Genomic DNA, 21,913 nt, shown 5'->3' on the forward strand with positions numbered 1-21,913 from the left:
CTGATCTGGATAATGGAAATGAAGAAAATATAGTTGCATTTTTACACGCCAGTGGACTTCTTAAAAGTCTATAAAATGGAAGTTTAAAGCTGTGGTAAAAGATACTCTAAGCGGTAGTTTTATATATACATATAAGGGAGTCTCGAAGCGTGGCACGTATAGTGACGGGAGGTAGCCCTCTTGCCTAGGCCATTTTGGCTCACCTGCATTCAAGAGCAGTGAGTCGGGGTGTGTCCGATGATGGCATGGGGGACCCTCAAGGGTGGATTGAGGGCGCGAGGCTATGGGTGTACGCCGTGCATGCCTATGGCCTGATATAAGAAGGATTCAACTGCCACGGCACCCTGGCACGACTGATATACTGCTCAACGGCGGTTCTGGTCGCCCCGAGGGTGCTTAAGCAAACTATAAATGAGACTTCGTAGAAGAAAGAAAGATATGGTATTGATTAGTTTAATTTTAATTTTAAGTTCATGGTCTTTTGAGAACCTATCTCAAATTTTAATATTGGGGCCCTTTACACCCCGTAAGTGTTTGTGATTGTCCTTGTCTTTCATGTTTTAATGTTTATTGTGAAGTTTGTGTTTTTAAATAAATTGTAAGGGCACTTTACACCCTTACATATGACGATCCTGATGGAGATAATAATTTCTTTCAAAGAATGTGACGAGGGCTAATGACCTTAGCAGTCGATGCCCGTAAAAAAATTCAGTTAAAAAAAAAAAATAATAATAATTTATCTAGAAAGCCTCCTCTTATTCTTAGGTGGCTTTACAATCTCAGGAGGTAAAATAATTTTACATCGTTTATTTAAATCGATTTACAAAAAAATATTTGAGCCGTTTTTTTTGTTTTTTTTTTTCATTTAATACCCAAAAGCGAAGACCAGTTATTATACATGTTATGCTTAATACAAAGTTAAATATGTAACAATATTTAATATTTTTATTACGTTATACTAATAAATTTCCCATTACTTAAAAAATAAGACGGTTCATCAAAATAATTCATTATTAAAAACAGAATATTTTATACTTGATGAAAAAAATACATCTCAAACCTAAATTTATAAAATAAAAATCATCATTTAAATACTAATCCAAATGATTTGAGCGTTTTTTTTTTAATTGAGAATATCTTTCAATATACATCTGAATATAACGTTTTTATTCAAAATAATAAGAGAATAAAAGATTACATACGATTTCTGAAGGATAATGGCTGAGATGGGTGCCCCTGTCAGTTATTTCCTCTGGGTGAAGTTGTTGATCACATACTGTATTCACTCTCTTGATTGTTTTAATGAAAAAAAATCAAGAAGTTATTTAGATGTACAGTAAGAACGCTGAATTTCTCTCATCCATAATTTATATTGAATTTTACGAGTGTAGGTCGGATTTCATAGATCTATGTTTAGGGTTCCGAGATGTGTAGATCTACTGTGTCTATTGTGTGTGTCTATTGCGGTTCGACTGGGGTTGATTGTGGATCAATGTCTTCATTGTTTAGCAATTAATATTAACCAATAGGAAGACAGCAAAGAATAAAAAACAATAAACTATTTTTATCGTCTTTATTGCTTAATATTAAATGTTGATGCGTTGTGAAACATAGTTTTATTGATATTCAAGTTAAAATCTTTTAAATTAGCAGGTAAATGTAGATTAATTATTTCTACAAAGCTTTAATGTTTTTTTTTTGTTTTTTTTTTAATAATGACTTAGTGGTGGTAAATGGTTTTTCTGCTCTTTTGTTAATGTTATCTAGATGCAGCTTTCTTGGCTTTTCGTTTCTATCCAAAGGTTTCTTTTATACGAGCACGTTTTTGTAGGACTATCCGTATTTTTAAATGAAAAAAATATGAACTGCGACGATAAGTTAAATAGTAATTCATTTGAAAGATAAAGTAATAAAAATAATAATCTTTCATTTAATTTCTCAAACATGATACCGCTGATATGTTAAATAAATAAATTAACAATTAATACAATCCACCTTACCAACACGTTGATATGTTCTCTAGATATTTCGGCTTACTTGGAAACCATCATCAGGACTACAATTAATACATTAATAGTTTCCTTTGGGTATACTAATAGGACCGGACAGTTATGACTTTTTTTAAATTTTACCTATGATTTTTTAAACTTTTGACTTTAAATGTATTAATTCTAACTCCTGATGATGGCTTCCAAGTAAGCCGAAAGATCTAGAGAACACATCCACGTGCTGGTAAGGTGGATTATATTAATTGTTAATTTATTTAAATCATTCAATTGTTTTTATTTTAATTTTTACATATTTTTACGTTGCAAAAAATTAAAAACTGATGATAATTAATTGTTAATAGAGGATTTAATTTTACGTCGACTTCAAAAAATAAATGAAAAAAGTAATTAGGAGTGTTAAAATATTTTTTTTTTTCAGTCTAGAGTAGTTAAGATGATTTTATTTTTTTTCATATTTCTTTTAACTCATATTTATTGTTGTTTATTCACTTTTTAGAAAGACTAATAAACCCCACTTTTACCCAATAAGCACCTTATACCAATAATGTTTTTTTTTTTTTCAATTAGATGGATAGAACATCTACAATAAGATTCAGTCTAAATAAATATATCAAACCACACAAATACCATTGAAACAATAACTCAAAAAGATCCTCATATACTTAACGCGGTTTCCGCGAATGTCTAGCAAAATCCCAGAGAAAATAATTAGGCAAAAAAGGATCAAGGATAAAGAAAAGGGCGGATAGTAATTAGGCAAAATGGGCGGAACGAAATTAGTCAAAACATTCTACCGAAAGGAGTACCTCGTCTCCTCCAGGTGGTGGAGCAGCAATTGTAGATAGGGAAATCTTTATCCATAATGGTGGGAGCATTAATAATTACTTTCTGTAGACCACCTTTATACAGAGTAATATAAAATTGAACCCATAACGTAGCCGCTGCAGAATTGGTAGGTTATATTATAATGAAATTCTACGAATGATACGGATAAATTAAATAAGAAAACTATAAAACGTAATTTAAAAGTTGCATTTATTTACTTATTGTTACAAAAGATTTTCAAAATGACCGCCCTGGGCATCGATGCACTTTTGTGCTCGACTGATCATATTGAGAGTCGTCAGACGCAAAACGTTGTTGTCAATTGCGTTGATTTCTCGTTGAATGTTCAATTTCAGTTCATTAATATTATCGGGATTAGATGCATAAACTCTCTCCTTTAAGTATCCCCAAAGAAAATATCGCAAGCAGATAACTCTATCTGACCACCAATAATATTTTCGAGAAGCCAGTTGTAATAATCAGGTCGTTTCGGTTTTTCTGTCTCCTTCAGTTGTTGCACAGTTGTAACGCGATATAGTCTAAGTTTTAATTTATGAAGAATTTTACAAGATGTGTATTTAACACCAGATTGTTTGGATAACTTGCGTAGTGATTTTTTTGCACTGGCAGTAATTCTCCTTTCAGTATCGGCAATGGCCTGTGGAATCGTAACGGAAGGTTGCTAATATCGTTTTGCATTTGAAACCGAAACTGCTGTACGCCATTTTTTAACTAAATCGTGTACGTTACTCTTCACTGGGATACAGGCACTCGGAAATTTTTCTACGAATACTTGACGTGATTCTTCAAACGATCCAGAACAAATATAGGCCTCAACTGTAGCTTTCCTCTCCTGGATTGTATAAGGCATTTTACACAAACACAACTTCATTTTTCTTTTTTTTTTCTTTTTCCTATTTAGCCTCCGGTAACTACCGTTTAGATAATACTTCAGAGGATGAATGAGGATGATATGTATGAGTGTAAATGAAGTGTAGTCTTGTACATTCTCAGTTCGACCATACCTGAGAGATGTGTGGTTAATTGAAACCCAACCACCAAAGAACACCGGTATCCACGATCCAGTATTCAAGTCCGTGTAAAAATAGCTGGCTTTACTAGGACTTGAACGCTGGAACTCTCGACTTCCAAATCAGCTGATTTGGAAAGACGCGTTTACCACTAGACCAACCCGGTGGTTTACACAAATACAACTCTCTCTTTTTCCTGTAGCCTCCGGTAACTACCGTTTAGATAATTCTTCAGAGGATGAATGGGGATGATATGTATGAGTGTAAATGAAGTGTAGTCTTGTACATTCTCAGTTCGACCGTTCCTGAGATGTGTGGTTAATTGAAACCCAACCACTAAAGAACACCGGTATCCACGATCTAGTATTCAAATCCGTGTAAAAATAACTGGCTTTACTAGGACTTGAACGCGCTAACTCTCGACTTTCCAAATCAGCTGATTTGGGAAGACGCGTTAACCACTAGACCAACCCGATGGGTTTACACAAACACAACTGCATTCACAATATTGCACTGCTACAAAACAGCAGCAACAATCAATAGTAACATATACATCCACTAGCCGCGCTAGTTGTATGAGAGTTTTTCATAAATAGTAATGGGTAGCGGTTTCATTATGGGTTCGGTTTTATGTTGTTCACTCTGTACATGTAGAGATGTATTATAAATATATAGAGGAAATTATTACTGCTCCAACGTTAAACGTACAATTGAAGTGAGTGCCAGATTTTCTTATAACGTTAACTTCCACTTTCGTAGCATATACGGATTTCCTTGAACAATCCTATGTTCTGACATTATAGCATATATAGTGTTCTTTATTCTGTTTTTAACTCCTCCCATTTAATCTGCCACTAGATCATATGTACATTTTGTAAATGTGCACATTAAAAGAGTCATATTTGCAATCCATTACCTTATTGTTGATTGAAGTGAATTAGAAAATAAAAAAAATATATATATATATATATATATATATATATTATGTGGTTTATGTGGTCCACAGTTTTTAACACAATCTTGGTTACTAAAAGTAGATACAATTTTTTTAAAAACTAGACAAAATTTAAAATAATTTCTTTTTTTTTTTCCTTTTGGGTGTTTCCTCTAGAGGGGTAACACTTACCCTATCTCTGTGGAATAATTGCTAAAAATATACCTGAGCAGCTGCGGTGGCAATTTTAACATTAAAATTAGAAGAGTTAGCAAGCGTAGCGAGCAGGAGAATGTAACTCCTTAGTAAAATTTAAAATCATTTTATTTTGGTTTTATTTTTGGAAAACTATTTACAATATTTATGAGAGCGGGAGAAGAGATAAAGATGGTGCATAACAGGCAATACCTATTTCAACGTAAATACTGGCTGTTTTACCACGCAAGGTTTGAAGCATTTGCATGAGAGTATGAAGTGGAAATTTTTTAGCGTATGAAAAAGCTATGCCTGGTCAGGATTCATTCCCCAGAAGGTAGAAACGCTAAAAATCCGCCACGGAGATTGTCGGATTTTTGTCATTATGGAAACAAAAACTAAGTCAATTTTCTATAATAATTTGATTTAATATATTTTATGTTGTTTTTTTTCAGGATATATTTCTTTGGAAGAATTTCAAGAAGCTTGTAGTCTACTCGGTGAGCATCTAGAACATCCGGCTGAACAAGCTTTAGACATATGTAAAAGTATGGATATTAACAAAGACGGGCTTGTTGATCTCAATGAATTTTTAGAATCTTTCCGTCTCGTAGATATGGAAAGATGTAACGAAAGAGATTCAATGGATGGAATCGATTCAGAAGAAGATTAATTAATAAATAAAATTATCAATTATCAACATCGAAGCATTCAAACTAAAAATACTGGGGGTATACGTATTGTCTATGAACATTTACTTTTTCAAAATATTTACGCTAATATATATTATAATTTATCTTATAATTATATATTAATAAAATATATCATATACTTTCTGATTAAAATCCAAAAAAAAGAAAACCCTTAATAAATCAACTCAAAAATTTTCTAATAATTTCGAAGGGTGGTAAAATTATTATAAATAATATATTATATATAAATTTATATCATTCACTTTATATCCTTACCGATCAGACTGAAGCTTTTGACTTCACAATAAAGACAAAAAGATCTAAAGATTTCCTTATTTTATTCCTTAATAAACTTTCTTTTAACCTAACCAATTTCATTTTATTACTGAAAAGAAAACTAACATACAACATTTTTTCTCTATTCCTTTTTTATTCTTGAATTTTGTACTCCTGTGAAAACTTAAAAAAAATATTTCAAAAATTATTCCATATTAACTGCCTAATAAGTAATTTTTAACCGACCTCAAAAAAGGAGGTTATGTATTCGACCCGTATATCTTTTTTTTATGTTTGTTCCCGCATAATAGATCTTGTTGTAATCGATTCAGCTGCTTTTTTCAGTGGTACCTTGATGTTGAAAATATTTTTAGACATAAAAAATCGGTCTGATAATTGACAAAAAGAATGTTTCGCCTCCCGTTAGATAGGTGGGGACAGTGAGAATTTTAATATTCCATATGTATACGTCACGATAGATAATGTTACGTGGTCATCTGCAGAGCAGGTAATGTGAGTTTCTGCAAAAGATATGTAGCATTGTTAATAAAATCATCAAATATCGAGATATCTCTCTTAAACTTTTCAGACCCCAAAATACATTATATAATACAATTTACAGCATTGGTAGGGAGAGTGGGAATCTTATAATTCTATAAACGTGCATTACATTATTTGTTCTTGATGTTGGTTCCATTTTTTTTAATAACAGTTATTGTCATATTGGTCGTTCAGCCACGGCACTTTTTGGACAATGAATTTTCATTCACAGGCAATTTTAAATAATATTTATTTAAATCAGGATTAGTTATTTATTATTTATTTTTTTTTAATCAAATATTTTCTTTTTAATAAGCTAAATGAGATATTAGGTATATAATGTAAAGCAACCATTATTACGTCGTACATAAATTGATATTTGTAAATGTTCTTTATGGCTAGAAATAGATTATTAAATTTAATTTTTATTTAAAAAATCTTTTGTTCTCCGAAAAAAAAACAACTCAAATTTGGTAAGAACAATCAAAACAGGATTATAATAATATGTTTACAGAAGGATAGTAAGTAGTTTTCTAGTGGAAAAGATAGCTATTATTCTTATATAAGTAAACTCTTGATACAGTACTACTCGCAGTAATAGCTTATGATTTGAGGTAAGATAACTTGAATTGAAAGCAGGCTATCCATTATACCACTATGCTGTCCCTACCAACAAATATTTTAGTACGATGTTCAATCTTATGCTTATTAAACTAAACAGGAACTGGAAAGAACTGGTTTCACATACAGGGAAAAACGTTGAAAATTATCACAAGCTTTATACGGAATTGAAATACGTTTCTCAGAATTGTACTCTGACGCTGTGTAGCAGGAAAACAAATTTTAAAAATAAACCGGTGTCATTTTTAAAGTGTTTTATTCAGTCGGTCTTTTACAGCTAATTCCTTTAAGAGACATGGGAGAAAGCTCCAAGATTTTCTCTTCTCACAAACAACTTTTTTACTTTTTCCCTTTCAGATGAGCTTATTTCTTACTAAATTATGACTTTCATTTAATTTATCAAAACATAATACGCAGGTAAAACCTTCTTGTTTTTAATCATCTTGCGTAGTTTTAGTGATCGTTTATGCTAAGGAACCGGTGAGGCCACCATTTTTTAATACTATTATACAAAGAATTGAGAAGATAGTACAATTTTCTATATGTATACTTACTATTCAGGTTGTAGGATTAAAATTCTAAAGGCTAAGTTTAGTCTTACTGGTTACTTCAAATATTACCAAACATTGCTTTATGTAGCAGTGAGTTAATGTGGTAAATTTTTAAAATATTTTTTCATGTTTTACAAAGACGTTATTAAATTAGTTTAAAAAGTAGTAATAAAGAAATACGTTATACAGTTTAGCTTTAGTATATAAATAAGGTTAATTTGCAGTAATATAATTAAGTAAAATAAGTTAAAAGACGAGTGACTGGGAAACAAATTAATATGATGACCCTTGATTTTTAACTGTTTACTATTACGCAAATTATTAAACTTCAAACTCATCAGCAAGGATGCATATGGCTGCTGCAAATAATATAAAGAAAAAACTACTTCAAAATTAAATATACTCAGCATGTTTATAATCTTAACAATAATATATATATATATATACAATCTTTAAACTTAAATTTATGCTACATTAAAGCAGTGATATTCATTAATTAAACTTTAATTATTATTTTTAACTACACTCTTATTTATATGTTCATTTTTATTTATGATAAGGCAATAAATATACATTAACATGTTTGGAAAAACATACCAACACAGAACTCATTTTTAACTTGACATACGGTAGCAATTAATGTTTTTTTAACATTCACATTCTAAAGACGTATAAAATAAAGGATAAAGTGATTATGTCAGTAAAATAGAAAATTTTTATTGCAAAAAATTATTTATTAATTAAACATGAATTTAAAAAATAAATAATTAATAGAATATTAATTAAAAAAATGTATCCGTAAATATTTTACTTTTATTCCCATAGCTACACAGCTTACACAACTGATGTTTTGATGACAGCATGCATTTTTTTCTTAGAGATAATTATCAAAAATAATTTTAAAATAGATGTTTTATTTTTTATCTTGCATAAATATGAAAAATAAGAAAAAAGGTTAGCGCATTCATTAAAACAAAACGAATGTAAAAATATAATCTTTTGTTTACTTATGAAAAAAAAAAAATTGCATCCAGTTGTAACTGAAAGATAACGATGAAAGTTGAGATAAAAAAGAACGCTACCAAAGTTCATCATAATACATAGCACCACGTTTTTCATTTATAAAGTTTGAATTTATCATAAAACAACCTTGATTAAAAACAGTTTTCTTTCATTATCTACTGATTTACTGTCTATATTTTTTCTAATAGCGAGACAAGTGTCATTTAAATACTTATTGTGATTATTATCACAAGAAGTTTTATGAAAAAATAAATAAAGTAAAATAAAAGTCATTTACTAATAGATAATACGGTAAAAAACATGGGATATGAGTATTATATAAAATACTCACCAACACATATATTATTGCACTAAGTATATGAAAATAAAACTAAGCATATTTAAAGCCAAAAATACGTTTACTTATACATATGTTTACATACAGAATCAAAAAAACTACAGCGTAAAATATTTTTAAGAAGAAAAAATAAAATAAGAAAAACCATCAGAACAAATTTATTAATAAAAGACCTTCAAGAATTTTCGAATTAAACTTCACAAAAAAAAAAAAAAACAGTTGTGTTATGTTGGTCAATCAAGATGCATACATTTGTAGGTAAAGAGAATCACATTAATTATTTCAAGTATTTGGAATTTAATAGACTAATTTAACCTTTTCAGATCAGGAAGCCAGTAAAATGGCTCTGTGCGGTGACAGTTTGAAAACGCTGTTACAAAATCATTTTATGTGGGATCTAAGTCGGTTATTTTTTTTTATATTCACAAAGGAATCAGTTTTATTATACAATTTGAACTATGGTTATACGAAGTAAAATGTTTTATTTGGATAAGAAAGAATATGACCATTTTTTTCTCAGAAATGTGCTTGTGTGTGTGTGTGTGACTAGTGTATTATAATTGCTATGAGGGTTACGGATTTATTTATTATTTACAAAAATAGCTTATTATATTAGCAAAATAACGATGTATTGAAACACATAATAAATTATGTTATACAGCACACACAAAATAAAAAGAAATTTGTGGTCATAAATGTGTCACTTTTATTTGAGGCCTAATAAATCTTTTCTGACAAAAGATATCGGCATCAATCAAACGCATACCGATTCGTAATGAATAACAGTATACAGTAAAAATGGTTTTTTGTCAATCTGAATAGCCTTTTAAGTGGTGGGGATTTTTATAAAACGTAGTTTTCTTTATCTCTTTCATTTATACTAACATATGTTACTTTTGTGTGAGTGAGTACGAGTGAATTGCAGTAAGTAACTTACTATTGCAAACTGGCGTTCCGTTGGTAATATATTATTTCATTATTTTTTTTCAAAATTACATTGGTTTTTTTTTTATTCAGTGCGATTTTTTTCACATATTAGGCGTTTTTTTTAAATTTGTGATTTTTTTTTTATTTGCCGTAATTTTTTTTTTATCGAGACAATGAATGACGAACAGATTAGGTTTGCTCTTGACGAAGGACTTTCAGATTATGACGAAAATGACAGTGACGACCTTGAGGGCTTGGACGACATCAAAAATACTGAAATTAGGAGTATCGATTTTTCGGAACCGCATCTCCTGAATTTTAGTAGCGACGATGATGATCCAGGTCATTCGATTAGTGATACTGATACGGAACAAAAAATAAATGTAGCCGGTTCAGTTCTACATCCACATGCTGAAGGAAACGGTAATATATTTCATGAAATCCATTATCGCTCTCCAGTGCAGTTGGATGTTGAAATGCAACCAGCTGTTGATTTTCCTCTCCAAGATGAGGAACTTGACACGGCGGAGTTACAAGAAAATCCAACTGACCGGGCCCAAAATGACGAAACTGTTACAGATGACAAAGGTTACGAGTTGGAAGGTCGTCTGCCGGTTCTTGGAAATCCCTGGTTAGTTTGTACTGATAGGTGTAAATATGACACACTAAACAGTTTGCCTTTTACGGGTCCGGAACCAGGTGCATTTGTAAAGAATACCGACCTTTTGGCTAAATCCGCTCCTCATAAGAGAGGTCGGCCTAAGAAGCGTCGTAGGAATTTACAGAATGTGCCTGAATATATTCCTGATCCCCGTATTCATGGGCAGACGCCGTTTGCCGTATTTATGTTGTTTTTTGGGGCTATCCTTGAAAAATTAACATCAGAAACTAATCTGTATTTTCAAAGCCGTAAACCTGATAGACCATTACCTAAGGACAGAATTCAAGGTGACGTTAGTCTTGACCAGATGAAACGTTTCTTTGCAATCATCCTGGAAATGGGTCATACTGTAAGACACACTTTACAAGAATACTGGTCAACTGACGAGGTTTCCCATATCGCTTGGTTTGGGAATACATTACCGAGAACTGTCTTTCTTCATATTTTGAAGTATTTACACTTCACTAACCAGGATCCACCAATAGAATCAGAAATGCAAACTGGTAACTATGACCGTCTCTGGAGAGTACGCGAAATATTTGAAATTGCACGTCAGAAATCTCGTGAACTCTGTAATCCACGACAACAAATCGTAGTTGATGAGGTTTTATGCGCCTACAAGGGTAGAGTCTTGTTTCGGCAGTATATACCTAGTAAACGAAAGCGCTTTGGGATAAAGGTTTACAGACTTTGCGATAATTCTGGGTACACATTTGATATGAGTGTATATCTCGGGAGACAACGAGAGGAACTAAATGTAAACGAAACGATTACTGAACGTACAGTTATCAATCTAATTGCAGGTTATGAAAATTGTGGATATCATTTGTATATGGACAATTTTTTTTCATCCCTGCAATTATATCGACGACTGAAAGATGTGGGAATTCTAGCTTGTGGAACAGCTCGATCCAATCGTGCTGGAATGCCAGCTGAATTCACACGAAACAGACGTAAACAATTAGGTTTGACCAGACACCGGTTAGCCTGTCGTACGACACTGGATGGAATATCTTGTATTCTATTCAATGACAAGCGAATGGTAACACTTCTGTCTTCTATTCATGGGCCTGCTGAAGAGGGTAAATACAGTGTAACAATTCGCGGTACAGAAAATGTCGTGAGACCTGTAATGATTGTAGACTACAATAATTACATGGGGGCTGTTGATCTATCTGATCGTCTGTCTTCAAGCTATTACTTACATAGGCGCATGACAAAATGGACGAAAAAACTTTTTTTCCACATTTTTGATATGCTCCTTGTCAATGCTTATACGGCTTACAAGTCAGTCAATAAGATGGAGAAAAACCAATCCTACAGATGGTTTCGAAATGAGGTTTTGAAAGGGCTTGTTTCATCATCTCCTACGGGATTTTCTGCACGAGGATCTTATGTAAGAAATCGTGAATTGTTACGTCTTGAAAGCTGTGAAGCAAGACATTTTCCTAAACGTGAGGGAACAAACAGTCTTAGACAATGCGTTGTGTGCTCGGCAAACGGCATTCGCGTAAGATCAGTCTGGAGGTGTGTGGCTTGTGAGGTACCACTCTGTATAGACGGATGCTTTCTCGTGTATCACACACGCCAAAATATCACCAACTAGGGGTAAGTACTTTTTATTTATAAATTTATTACTCTTCATTTTATTTGTTTAGGTTATTTATTATTTGTCATCTATTTCATTCTTTTGTTTTTTTGGGGAATCTCCTATATAGCGATTTTTTTATGTGTTGGTGTAAAAACTAGTGCGCGCTCGTAATTTATTATTTATATATTATATATATATATATATATATATATATATATATATAATATAATATATATTGCGTATATAGTAACATAAAAAATACCTGTTGTTTGTACGAATAGCTTGTAATTACTGGGGTAATTATTATGCGTTTCATGAACACTATTGTCCCCCCCCCCTCGGCGTGTAACAGCAATACTCTGTTATAAAAAAAAATTTTTCATGTAATAAATGCTCTTAGGAAGTCTTATAATTTTTAAAATAAATTTAACGTTATATGTAACGCTAAGAAAAAATAAATAACTATAACAATTTCTCGAAACTGATATGCTAATTAATCTGTGATTTATGACACGAGTTTTTCATCATATTTTGCCCAACTTTCAACCGATTTTCTTGAAAGTATTTTTTTTTAAATCAGCAAACTATGTTTCATAAACACAAATAAAAAAAATAAAAATTTTGCTAATAAAAAACGCGGTAGAAATGCGCAAAAAAAAATCTGCAATTAAATTATCGTAATTTTTGTACGGTTTCAATTTTTTTGTTGTTACAGGCATAAAAAAATATCCAATCGTAAGGGTTTTTTTTTTGTCAGAATCTGTTAAATCTCGTTAATATACTGTAATTTTTTGAAATTTTTTTCACAAGAGGGTAGCATAAAACTATGAAGGGAGGTAATCAGATACCAATATATTTTTGCGGAGCGCTAAGAAGCGTGGAGCATTGTGATGGGAAAAGGTTAAGTCAATTTTCTCTTCTTCACTCTTCAAAATCATAATAAAAAAATTCATAACAAATTCTGTAACTTAAATAATAAAACGCCCTGGGAGGTAATATATTAATTTTGCTGAATACTTTACCAGTATAAGAAATTGTAAAAAAAAATGGATAAAATATATTTTCATAGGAAAGATTTTAATCAGCACCACACGCTCCACAGTATTATTTTTACAATCTAACTTCTAAATAGTTTCTTTTATTTTCTTTCATGTGTTTATTATAACGAGCAGAATTTAAGTGATAAGGAACTTTAATGGAAGACTTATCTTCAGTGATCTACAGGAAATGATTTATTAAATGTGGCTTAGGATGTTAGTATTTATCTTACTTCAAAAGTTTCAACTTTTGGGATCTTCTTTCTATTACTTTCCAGGTGTTATAGAATCATCAATTTGTAAGCAGTAACAATGATATAATGTTTTGTCTTCCATCCTTTGATTTTTTTTTATTGTTGTTAATCGTACTAAAAATTTACATTTTTCTTTATTATTTGTCTAATTTTTATGGCAATAAAGATGAATATGATTCTTAAATATTAAACTTTCTTTTATTTATGCTGCGAATTGTAATAAAAAATGATATAAAAGAATAATTCGGCCTGATATTAAAATAACATTTATAATGACACTCCTTTTTTTAAATTTTGTATATGTACGTCACAATTCTCTGAAAAACTCTTAATTATTTATTTTTCATGCTAATAATATTGTTGATACTTTAGTTATTTATACATTTCGGTATAGTTTAATAATAAATCATAGGAATGTCTTTCCTGTGACGTATTGTTGCATAAACTATTTATATTTATGTTAGGAAGAAGTTTGAATCTCTCACTAAATAAAAAAATTCTAACTGATAAAATTTTTCCACACAATATCCTAGTGTTGTACCAACAAAAGGCAATTTAACACGCTGCTCCACACTTGAACGAGCTAAACACGCTCCAGTCATTATAGTGTCGTAATTTTCGATCGCTATATTGAAACAAATCAAAACATAGAACATCAAATACAGCAGTTATTCCATATACATAACAAAACATTGTGATATACGATGTTTTTAATTAAATAAAACATTTTTACAATAAAAAACAAAAAAGGATTAATATGATCAATAAAATAAATAACAGGCGTAATTAAAATCGAATAAAAACCAATATATCTATATATTATCGCCAAAAATACTAATGTAAGTAAAATGGCGTGTAATAAACACACCTTTAGTGTGTATCGGCTGTTCATGCTAGTTTCTGTATAAGAGTTGGAAGTTATATTAAAACTTAAAATGTGATATCTGTTTCTTTATTACAACAAATTTGTCGTGTCCGGTTGTTGATAACGCCGAAGCGTTTTTCGTCCAGAAAAACCAAAATATATAAACATACCTGAAATTAAATATACACAAAGTATATATTTTAAGTAAAATAATTAAGAATACAAAATAACGGATTAACTAATAATGATAAATAATTAATAATCAGGGCCTATAATTAACTACTGATTTAACGGCGGGAAAATATTATAATTTTTGAAAGCTATTCTTATAATTCCTCAGTTTTTAGTTTGCTTAGTTAAATAAATTTTAGTAAGTTAGTGTTATTAATTGAGAAGCCGAAGTAGTTTTATTTTAAACTGTCATGATATTAGAACAAATTGTTGTATAAAATCTTTTTAATTTTACAATGTATGAAAAAATTCTGATTTTAAAAAATACACTTGCATAATATTTTTTCTTCTTTGACAATGTTTTAAAAAATTATGAATAGTAGAAATTGCACTATTAGGAAAAGAAGGTTCTTTTTCAATAATCTTTCGTTATTCTTACAGGTTTTCTTTAAATCAAAACGTTAATTTTCAACAGTAACATAGGAAAGAATATAGTTTTAAAGACAAAAATTTTCTTTAACGATAAATATATAGTATAATTTGTAAAATATTACTAATCTTAAACCTGTAGAATTTTTATTCATATAATATACATGTAACCCTGTTCTTCTTAAATGGTCATCTATTTCCTGCTATTAATCCCTTATGCCTTCCCTTTTTGTGCCTATAAATTATTTTAAACGATTTTTCTACTATATCTGCCCACAGTTCTTCAATTTACTTCTGTTTGCAGCAAATGATACACGAAAATATAAATAATGGGATATGGGGAAATATACCCCACATCATATGGGCAAATGTACATATGGGATTGGTAAATAGTAGAAGCTGAAAATACGATTACAAAGCAAGTGTAGAATCTTCAACGTTGAATAAAATTACAGCAAGGAACTGCCTCTATTTTTGTTAATTGAAATATATATAAATATCTTCTTTTTATTCTTAGTTTTATTTGTATGCAAACTAATTAAAATCATTTAGATGCGGCAATTGAGTAATTCCCATTTACACACAGCAGTTGACTATAAGCACGTTGTTAAAGCTAATAGCTGTCTGTGTATGCCATAAATTTGATTAGCTTTGTCCAAGAATGTGAATTACTGCACTCCTTTTGTATGATCTTACATATTCCCTACTTTTTTATAAGCCAATAAAAAACATTTCATGTTGTCAAACTGTTTACATGAGAGTAGAAATAAAAATAAAAAGAAGCTAAATTTTTTACAAATTATATCTTAATAGAAAAGGTAAAATAATTAACAATCTCCATAGAATATAATAAGACAAAATGAATGAGTTAATGTTGGTTACCAATATTAACCAATCGGAAATCTTTTTATTTCTTTACATTACTTGTACAAGTATAATGGTAAATAACATTCGTATATAATGTGTTATTTTATTTTTGATTCGTTTAACATTCTTTTTTCTTATTTATTATGTCATAATTAGTAAAACCTAAGATTTTTACGATTAATTAAAACTGAAAATATTGTAATAATAAAAGATTGTATTTTTAGAAGAAAAAAGAAAATCATAACAAAGAAAGGATTATTAATCAATTGGAGAAAAAGGTAATCAATCAGTGACATTATTATTACTGATTTAAAAAATACTATATTTGTGTTGTATAACTTAAATATTATGATATTTTAATCTAATAAAATATTTATTTAAATAAGTGTTACCATAATGATAATTAATATTTAAATTTATTAAATGTATAAGAATTTTACATATACGCTTACATGTGAATTTAATATATATATATATATATATATATATATATAAAGTTATACTTCTTTAAAAATATAAATAATCTTAAAATTTAATTATTGTTATAAAAGATATTAATAATATTTATATGTTATTTAAAATTCAATAAGCATTAAATCATTTTTCTTTTTTTTTTTATTTGAATAAAAAATATGGTCATTAATAACAGTTTACTATAGTTTAAGTTTATATTTAAAATTTAAAATTAAAAAAAATTTTCTGTTTTACTTAGAAGTAATAAACGAGGAAAATAATTTTAAATCATTATACCGAAAATAATAATATAGAAAAGAATTTTGGTTTCTTTTTCTTTTATTTACTCATTAAAAAAAGTAGTTCTTCCATTTAGTTCTTGTTTGCTGTTTATTTTCATTTTTAGATACTGTTTTTTTTTTTTTTTAATTAATATGTTATTTCAGGTATTTTCCAAAAGAATAAAATAATAAAAAAGAAAGATTAAATAAAAAAGACATTAGAAGTTGTTTTCTTGTTATATGTTTTAAACTTAGTATTAATATAATAATAGGTTATATTATTTTATGTATATCTGTGTAAATATAATTACATAAAAATTTAAAATAAAGTATTGTATTACGTAATAAAATGAATTATTTATTTAGGTTTTTTTTTTTTTTTAATAGCACCCGTCCTAGCAACCACGTACAATACAACATAACACGAAATTATAGATTTTATTTTTTGTAATTATTACTGAATTTTGAATAGAGTTCATCAATGAAGATATAATCGTTGCCAGAAAGTACGTTTACATAAAAATTAAAAATAGCTATAACGGAAGGTATTGTTTAATCTTTTATTTATATATAAAATAATTAAATTCACCTTGTCTATAAGTTATTTGTAAAGATAATGATTAATTTTCCTCTAACTGTAATAAACAAAAATTTATACTGATTGCTTTATTTCCAATTAAATTAAATCTTAATAACTCTATTTTTCGTCATCATTCACACTTGATTGATTGCTTTGATCCTACCTTTCATTCTCTCTCTCTCGTTCTCTCTCTCTCTCTCTCTCACTCTCTCTCTCTCTCTCTCTCTCTCTCTCTCGTAACTAAATCCAAATACTTTAATATAGGAAATGCTTAGTTCATCTATTTATAAAATTCTTCCGAAAATTTCACTACTCTCCTATTTTATTTATAAAAAAATATATAAATAAAATCTATTTGATAATACTCTTTCACACACGCGCGCGCCCACACACACACACACACATATATATATATATATATAGGAAATTAATACCTGCAAAGGAAAATCCTGTGCACGGATTTGAGCCATTGTATTTTAAGCAGAGATGAAACAAAGACGATTATAGATATCTTAAAAATATTGTCGTAACATATTAAATATAGAAAGTAGAAAAATAACGTTAAATTTAATAGGAAATTTAAAAACGTCAGTATACATAATCAATTCATCCATATTTTTTGTGACGTCGATGGGATTTCCGTATTCAAAATTATGTGGAACATAACTGATTAATTTTTTCAAGATATAGTTGAATTTTCCTCTACATAAATTTAACTCAGTACAGATATTTACTTAAGTATTAGGTAATAGTCATCGACTAAGTAATATGGTACACGACGGACGTCTAACTGTTATAACATACAGTTTATGTAACAGCTATTTATTTAGGGGAAATCCAGGCTTATCGTTGGATAAGCCTGGATTTCCCCTAGGCTGATTTTAATAATTATATACTTTGTATTATGAAGACTTTATTAAAGTGCACATTTACTGCGCCAACCCGTGTTCTTATGCCGGCCTCCGTAGCGCGAGTGGTAGCGTCTTGGTCTTTCATCCGGAGGTTGCGGGTTTCAATCCCGGTCAGGCATGACATTTTCAAACACGCTACAAATCATTTATCTCATCCTCTGAAGCAATACGTAACGGTAATCCTGGAGGTTAAAAAAGAAAAAAGAAAACTATGCCCATATACCATATAGTAATACTGACTAATATTAAAAATAAATTAACCTACATATTCTGGCGTCTTTTTATTTGTTTATTTTATTGAATTTAGGTATTACCTATTTATGATCCTTTATATGATGTTTCCATTTTAATTGTGAGTCAGTTGCAACACCTGAGTATTTTATATGTGGAACTTTGTCTAATGTCGGGCACTGACACGATGAAGTTGTTACCGATCACAATTTGATTAGTGCACAGTTAAATTATTAAGATTGGTTGTTTGATCAACGCTGGTAGGGGAAAAGATCATAAATATACGTTTTTCGGTATTAAATATCACTATTTTGCTATGTCAAAGAAGATTTAATTAGTCCCAAGGCCCAGTTCAGTTATTTTTTAAACTTCATCCAGGATGGATCAGTGAAAATTAACGCTGTATCATCAGCGAAGGAAATAATCTCACAATAGTTCACGTTTAATTTCATTAAATCGCAAAAATACGTAGTATAGTGGATAGGACAATTCCCTGAAGCAGACCCTATTCAGAAATGTTTTTCATACTGGTTTTGATGTTCAGGGTAAGAGATTGTGATCTCTTTTCTAAGTAGCAAGTAAATGGTTTAAGCAGGTGCCGGAAATACCCAGTGAACCATTTTCCTTAGAAGCTTAAAATGTAGGATGGTATCAAAGACCTTGGCAAAATCCAGTAAAACTACCAGAGCCTTTATTTTATGAATGAAATTTATTTTTGATGATATCTATCAAATTAGCAATAGCATCTTGAGTGTTTTTGTTTTTCCCGAAACCCATCTTGATTTGTGTGGTATTTATTTAAATAGTTAATTATTTTGGATGTGATTACATTTTCCATGATTTTAGAAAAGTTGTTTAATGAGTTCATGGGGGGGGGATAAATAAGCTTGCGGGGGGGGGGCATTTTCCGGTCACCAGATTTAAGTAACGACACAATTATTATCTCTTCATTTCGAATTTCATCGACCAAAATCTTTTTAACTTCTTCACTTCAGATCGCTTCTCGGCCTATGGCCCCGTGCTGTAAAACTTGTGTTTTTTTTTGCAACCGGTGCATAATTTGAATCTGCAAGTACAGCGTTCTACGTTCTCGTCGTCGGGGTTGACAACGATCAGCGGCGGTCAGTCAACCTGCGTTGCTGTGGAGTTTTGACAAATCGGCGACGTAGTGTGTTGCAGTAGTGCTGCTGTCGGCCAAATAAGGACGTTTCCTTTGTAACATCGTGTCCCCGTTTTCGTAGTTGGTGAGGCCAGAAACTTTTCAGATCCTCTGGCAGGTTCGAGAAGCGGTTTTCCGCTCCAACCTAGCCGGTGGTAGGAGTGCTTTATTCTTCGACTCCTCGATTGGGCAGCCGAACAGACGGTCCGTCGGGGTACAAGAGGTTTAGACACTCACCTTAGTTTTGTGGTAGGTGATAGTTTGAAGAAGCTGTGGTTTGTAGTGCCTGGCAACACAGCTGGTGTAGTGTCAGGTATTCAAGCGATGGAGCAATCCGGAGAAGGTTGTCTGGAGGACTTGGTCGGTTTGGCCAAGGACCTGGTAGCCGGTGACCCCTTCATGCCGAGGAGGTCAATCGGTAGGTCACCGCCGCGGCCCCGGTCCTCCGATAAGGAGGTCTCGGAGCGTAGCGGTTTGCACCAAAACCCTACGAGATACCTCTGTTTCAAGCTGTGCGGAGAAAGCTAAGGCTGGAACCGTACAGCGAGAGCACGGCGTAGAGGGGGGCGCCAAGTCTGAAGGACGCCGACTTGCGAAGCAAGGTAAGGTAGAAGGCAGCAGGGCGGATTCTGTCCCTGAGCGGGAAGTCACTGGGGGAAAGCCTGTGTCAAAGCAGGTGACCTCCGGGGCGGAAGGCTTAGGGAGGATCGAGGAAATGAGGGCCGAATGGGCCAAGATTTTCTCTAAAAAGGATTCGAGAGTTGCTCTCGAGTTGAGGCAGCTCGTCGATGCATATCTTGGTGAATGTGGATTATTGGTTACGGGACTGGCGATTAAGTGTGAGGGCCTCCAGGGTGCTAACCTTGCCCTAGACTCAGTCGTCACTCGACTGTCGGGCAAGGTAGATCAGGTTGTGGAGGGAGTCCGGAGCTTTAAACCGGTTAACGGCCAAGCTCTGGGTGAACTCCAGAAATCTATTAATAGGGTGGAGGAGAAGGTTAAGAAACCTGTCTCCTTCGCCGCAGTAACGGCCGCGCCTGTGCCTAGGCGAGTAGGTCCGCCGCCGCCAGCCCAGGCGCCGGCAAATAAAATTAAGCGGGCCACTGTTGAGGTGGTCCCAATAAAGCCTGATCAGGGGGCTTCGTCAGCAATGACGGAGCTAACCCTTAAAAAGATCCTGGACCCGCGGAAAGAAAGGTTCCAAATTTCCCGGGTCACCAAAACAAGGGATCATGGAGTGGTCCTGGAGGTGGTAAATGGGCAGCAGGCTCAACAACTGCTGGAGGCCACTGTTCTTGCAAAGAACGGGCTGAAGGCTCAGCTGCTGGCCGAGCGTAGACCGCAGATATTGGTCTACGATATGCCGCGGGCAACAAGGGTAGAGGAGCCCGAAATCCTCTAGCCGATTCACAGCCAAAATCCTGTGTTGGATATGGCTGTCGAGGACTTCCTTAGGGAAGCCAAGGTTGTCCGGCAGTTGGGGAGAAAGGACTCCCGGAGTAGTCACTGGGTACTCGAGACCTCGCCTAAGATCCGGCAGGTCTTAGTGGCCGGTGGAAGGCTGTTTTTTGGGTGGACTGCCTGTAGGGTAGTCGACCATATTGAGGTAGCCCGTTGCTTTAAGTGTCAGGGCTATGAACACACCTCTCTCCGTTGCAGAGCGCAAAAGGAGATGTGTGGCCACTGTGCCGCTCCGGGGCACAGGGCAGCCAGCTGCCCTCACAAATCGTCGCCGGCTAAGTGCGCCGCCTGTGCCCAGGTGAAAGGCAGTGATGCTGGACACCGGGTCGGGAGTAGGCAGTGTAGAGCGTACGAGATTGCACGGGCTAGAGCTGTAAATAACACAGCCTATGGCGAGGCCTGATCGGCAAGAAACCCTAGGGGACGGCCTCCACCCACTCGAACGCCTGCGCCTGGAGCAGATTAATCTGCACCATTCCCGGGTGGCCACGAGCGGCGAGGCCATGAGGCTCCTTGAGGAGTACGACCTCGAGGTCCTTTTGGTCCAGGAGCCATACACGGTCGCGGATAGGGTGGTCGGCTTCCACGGGGTGAAAGTTATTCACATTCTCGTGGGCGACGGCCGCTCTCTGCGGTCGTAGTGAGCTCAGACGCTCTGGGTGTGTTCTGGATGCCCCAGTGGTCTGATGAGCGATTCACCGTGGTGCGAATCACGAGGGGTACGCTCGATGTCGTACTCGTGTCGGGATACTTCCAGCTTGGATGGAGTATCGATGACTTGCTGGCGAAGTTGGGCGGGATTCTGGACAGTCTCCCGGGCACCAGAGTGTTGGTTGCCCTGGATGCTAACGCCAAGTCTACCGCCTGGGGTTCACCACTCACAGACCACAGAGGCGCTGGTCTCGAACAGTTCGCAGAAGCCAGGAACCTCTACCTCATTGCTTATAACCTATGATATTGCTTACGGAGGCGGTCTAAGGGCACCAAATCCAAGTCGCTAC

The 21,913-nt window shown here is 32.9% G+C and overlaps 1 protein-coding gene across 3 annotated transcripts in view; it reads left to right on the forward strand.

Moving 5' to 3' along the window:
- rdgC (retinal degeneration C) overlaps positions 1-9,587 on the forward strand; it is a 968,675-nt gene extending 959,088 nt beyond the window's left edge. For all 3 annotated transcript variants that reach the window (XM_075358271.1, XM_075358272.1, XM_075358270.1), the window contains one exon: positions 5,450-9,587. In XM_075358271.1, coding sequence (XP_075214386.1) covers positions 5,450-5,667 — 218 coding nt within the window. In that variant the 3' untranslated portion in view covers positions 5,668-9,587. The remainder of the gene's footprint in view (positions 1-5,449) is intronic.
- The last annotated feature ends 12,326 nt before the right edge of the window (positions 9,588-21,913 follow it).

The sequence above is a fragment of the Lycorma delicatula genome, chromosome 2, assembly GCF_047948215.1.
Source record: "Lycorma delicatula isolate Av1 chromosome 2, ASM4794821v1, whole genome shotgun sequence".
NCBI lineage: Eukaryota > Metazoa > Arthropoda > Insecta > Hemiptera > Fulgoridae > Lycorma > Lycorma delicatula.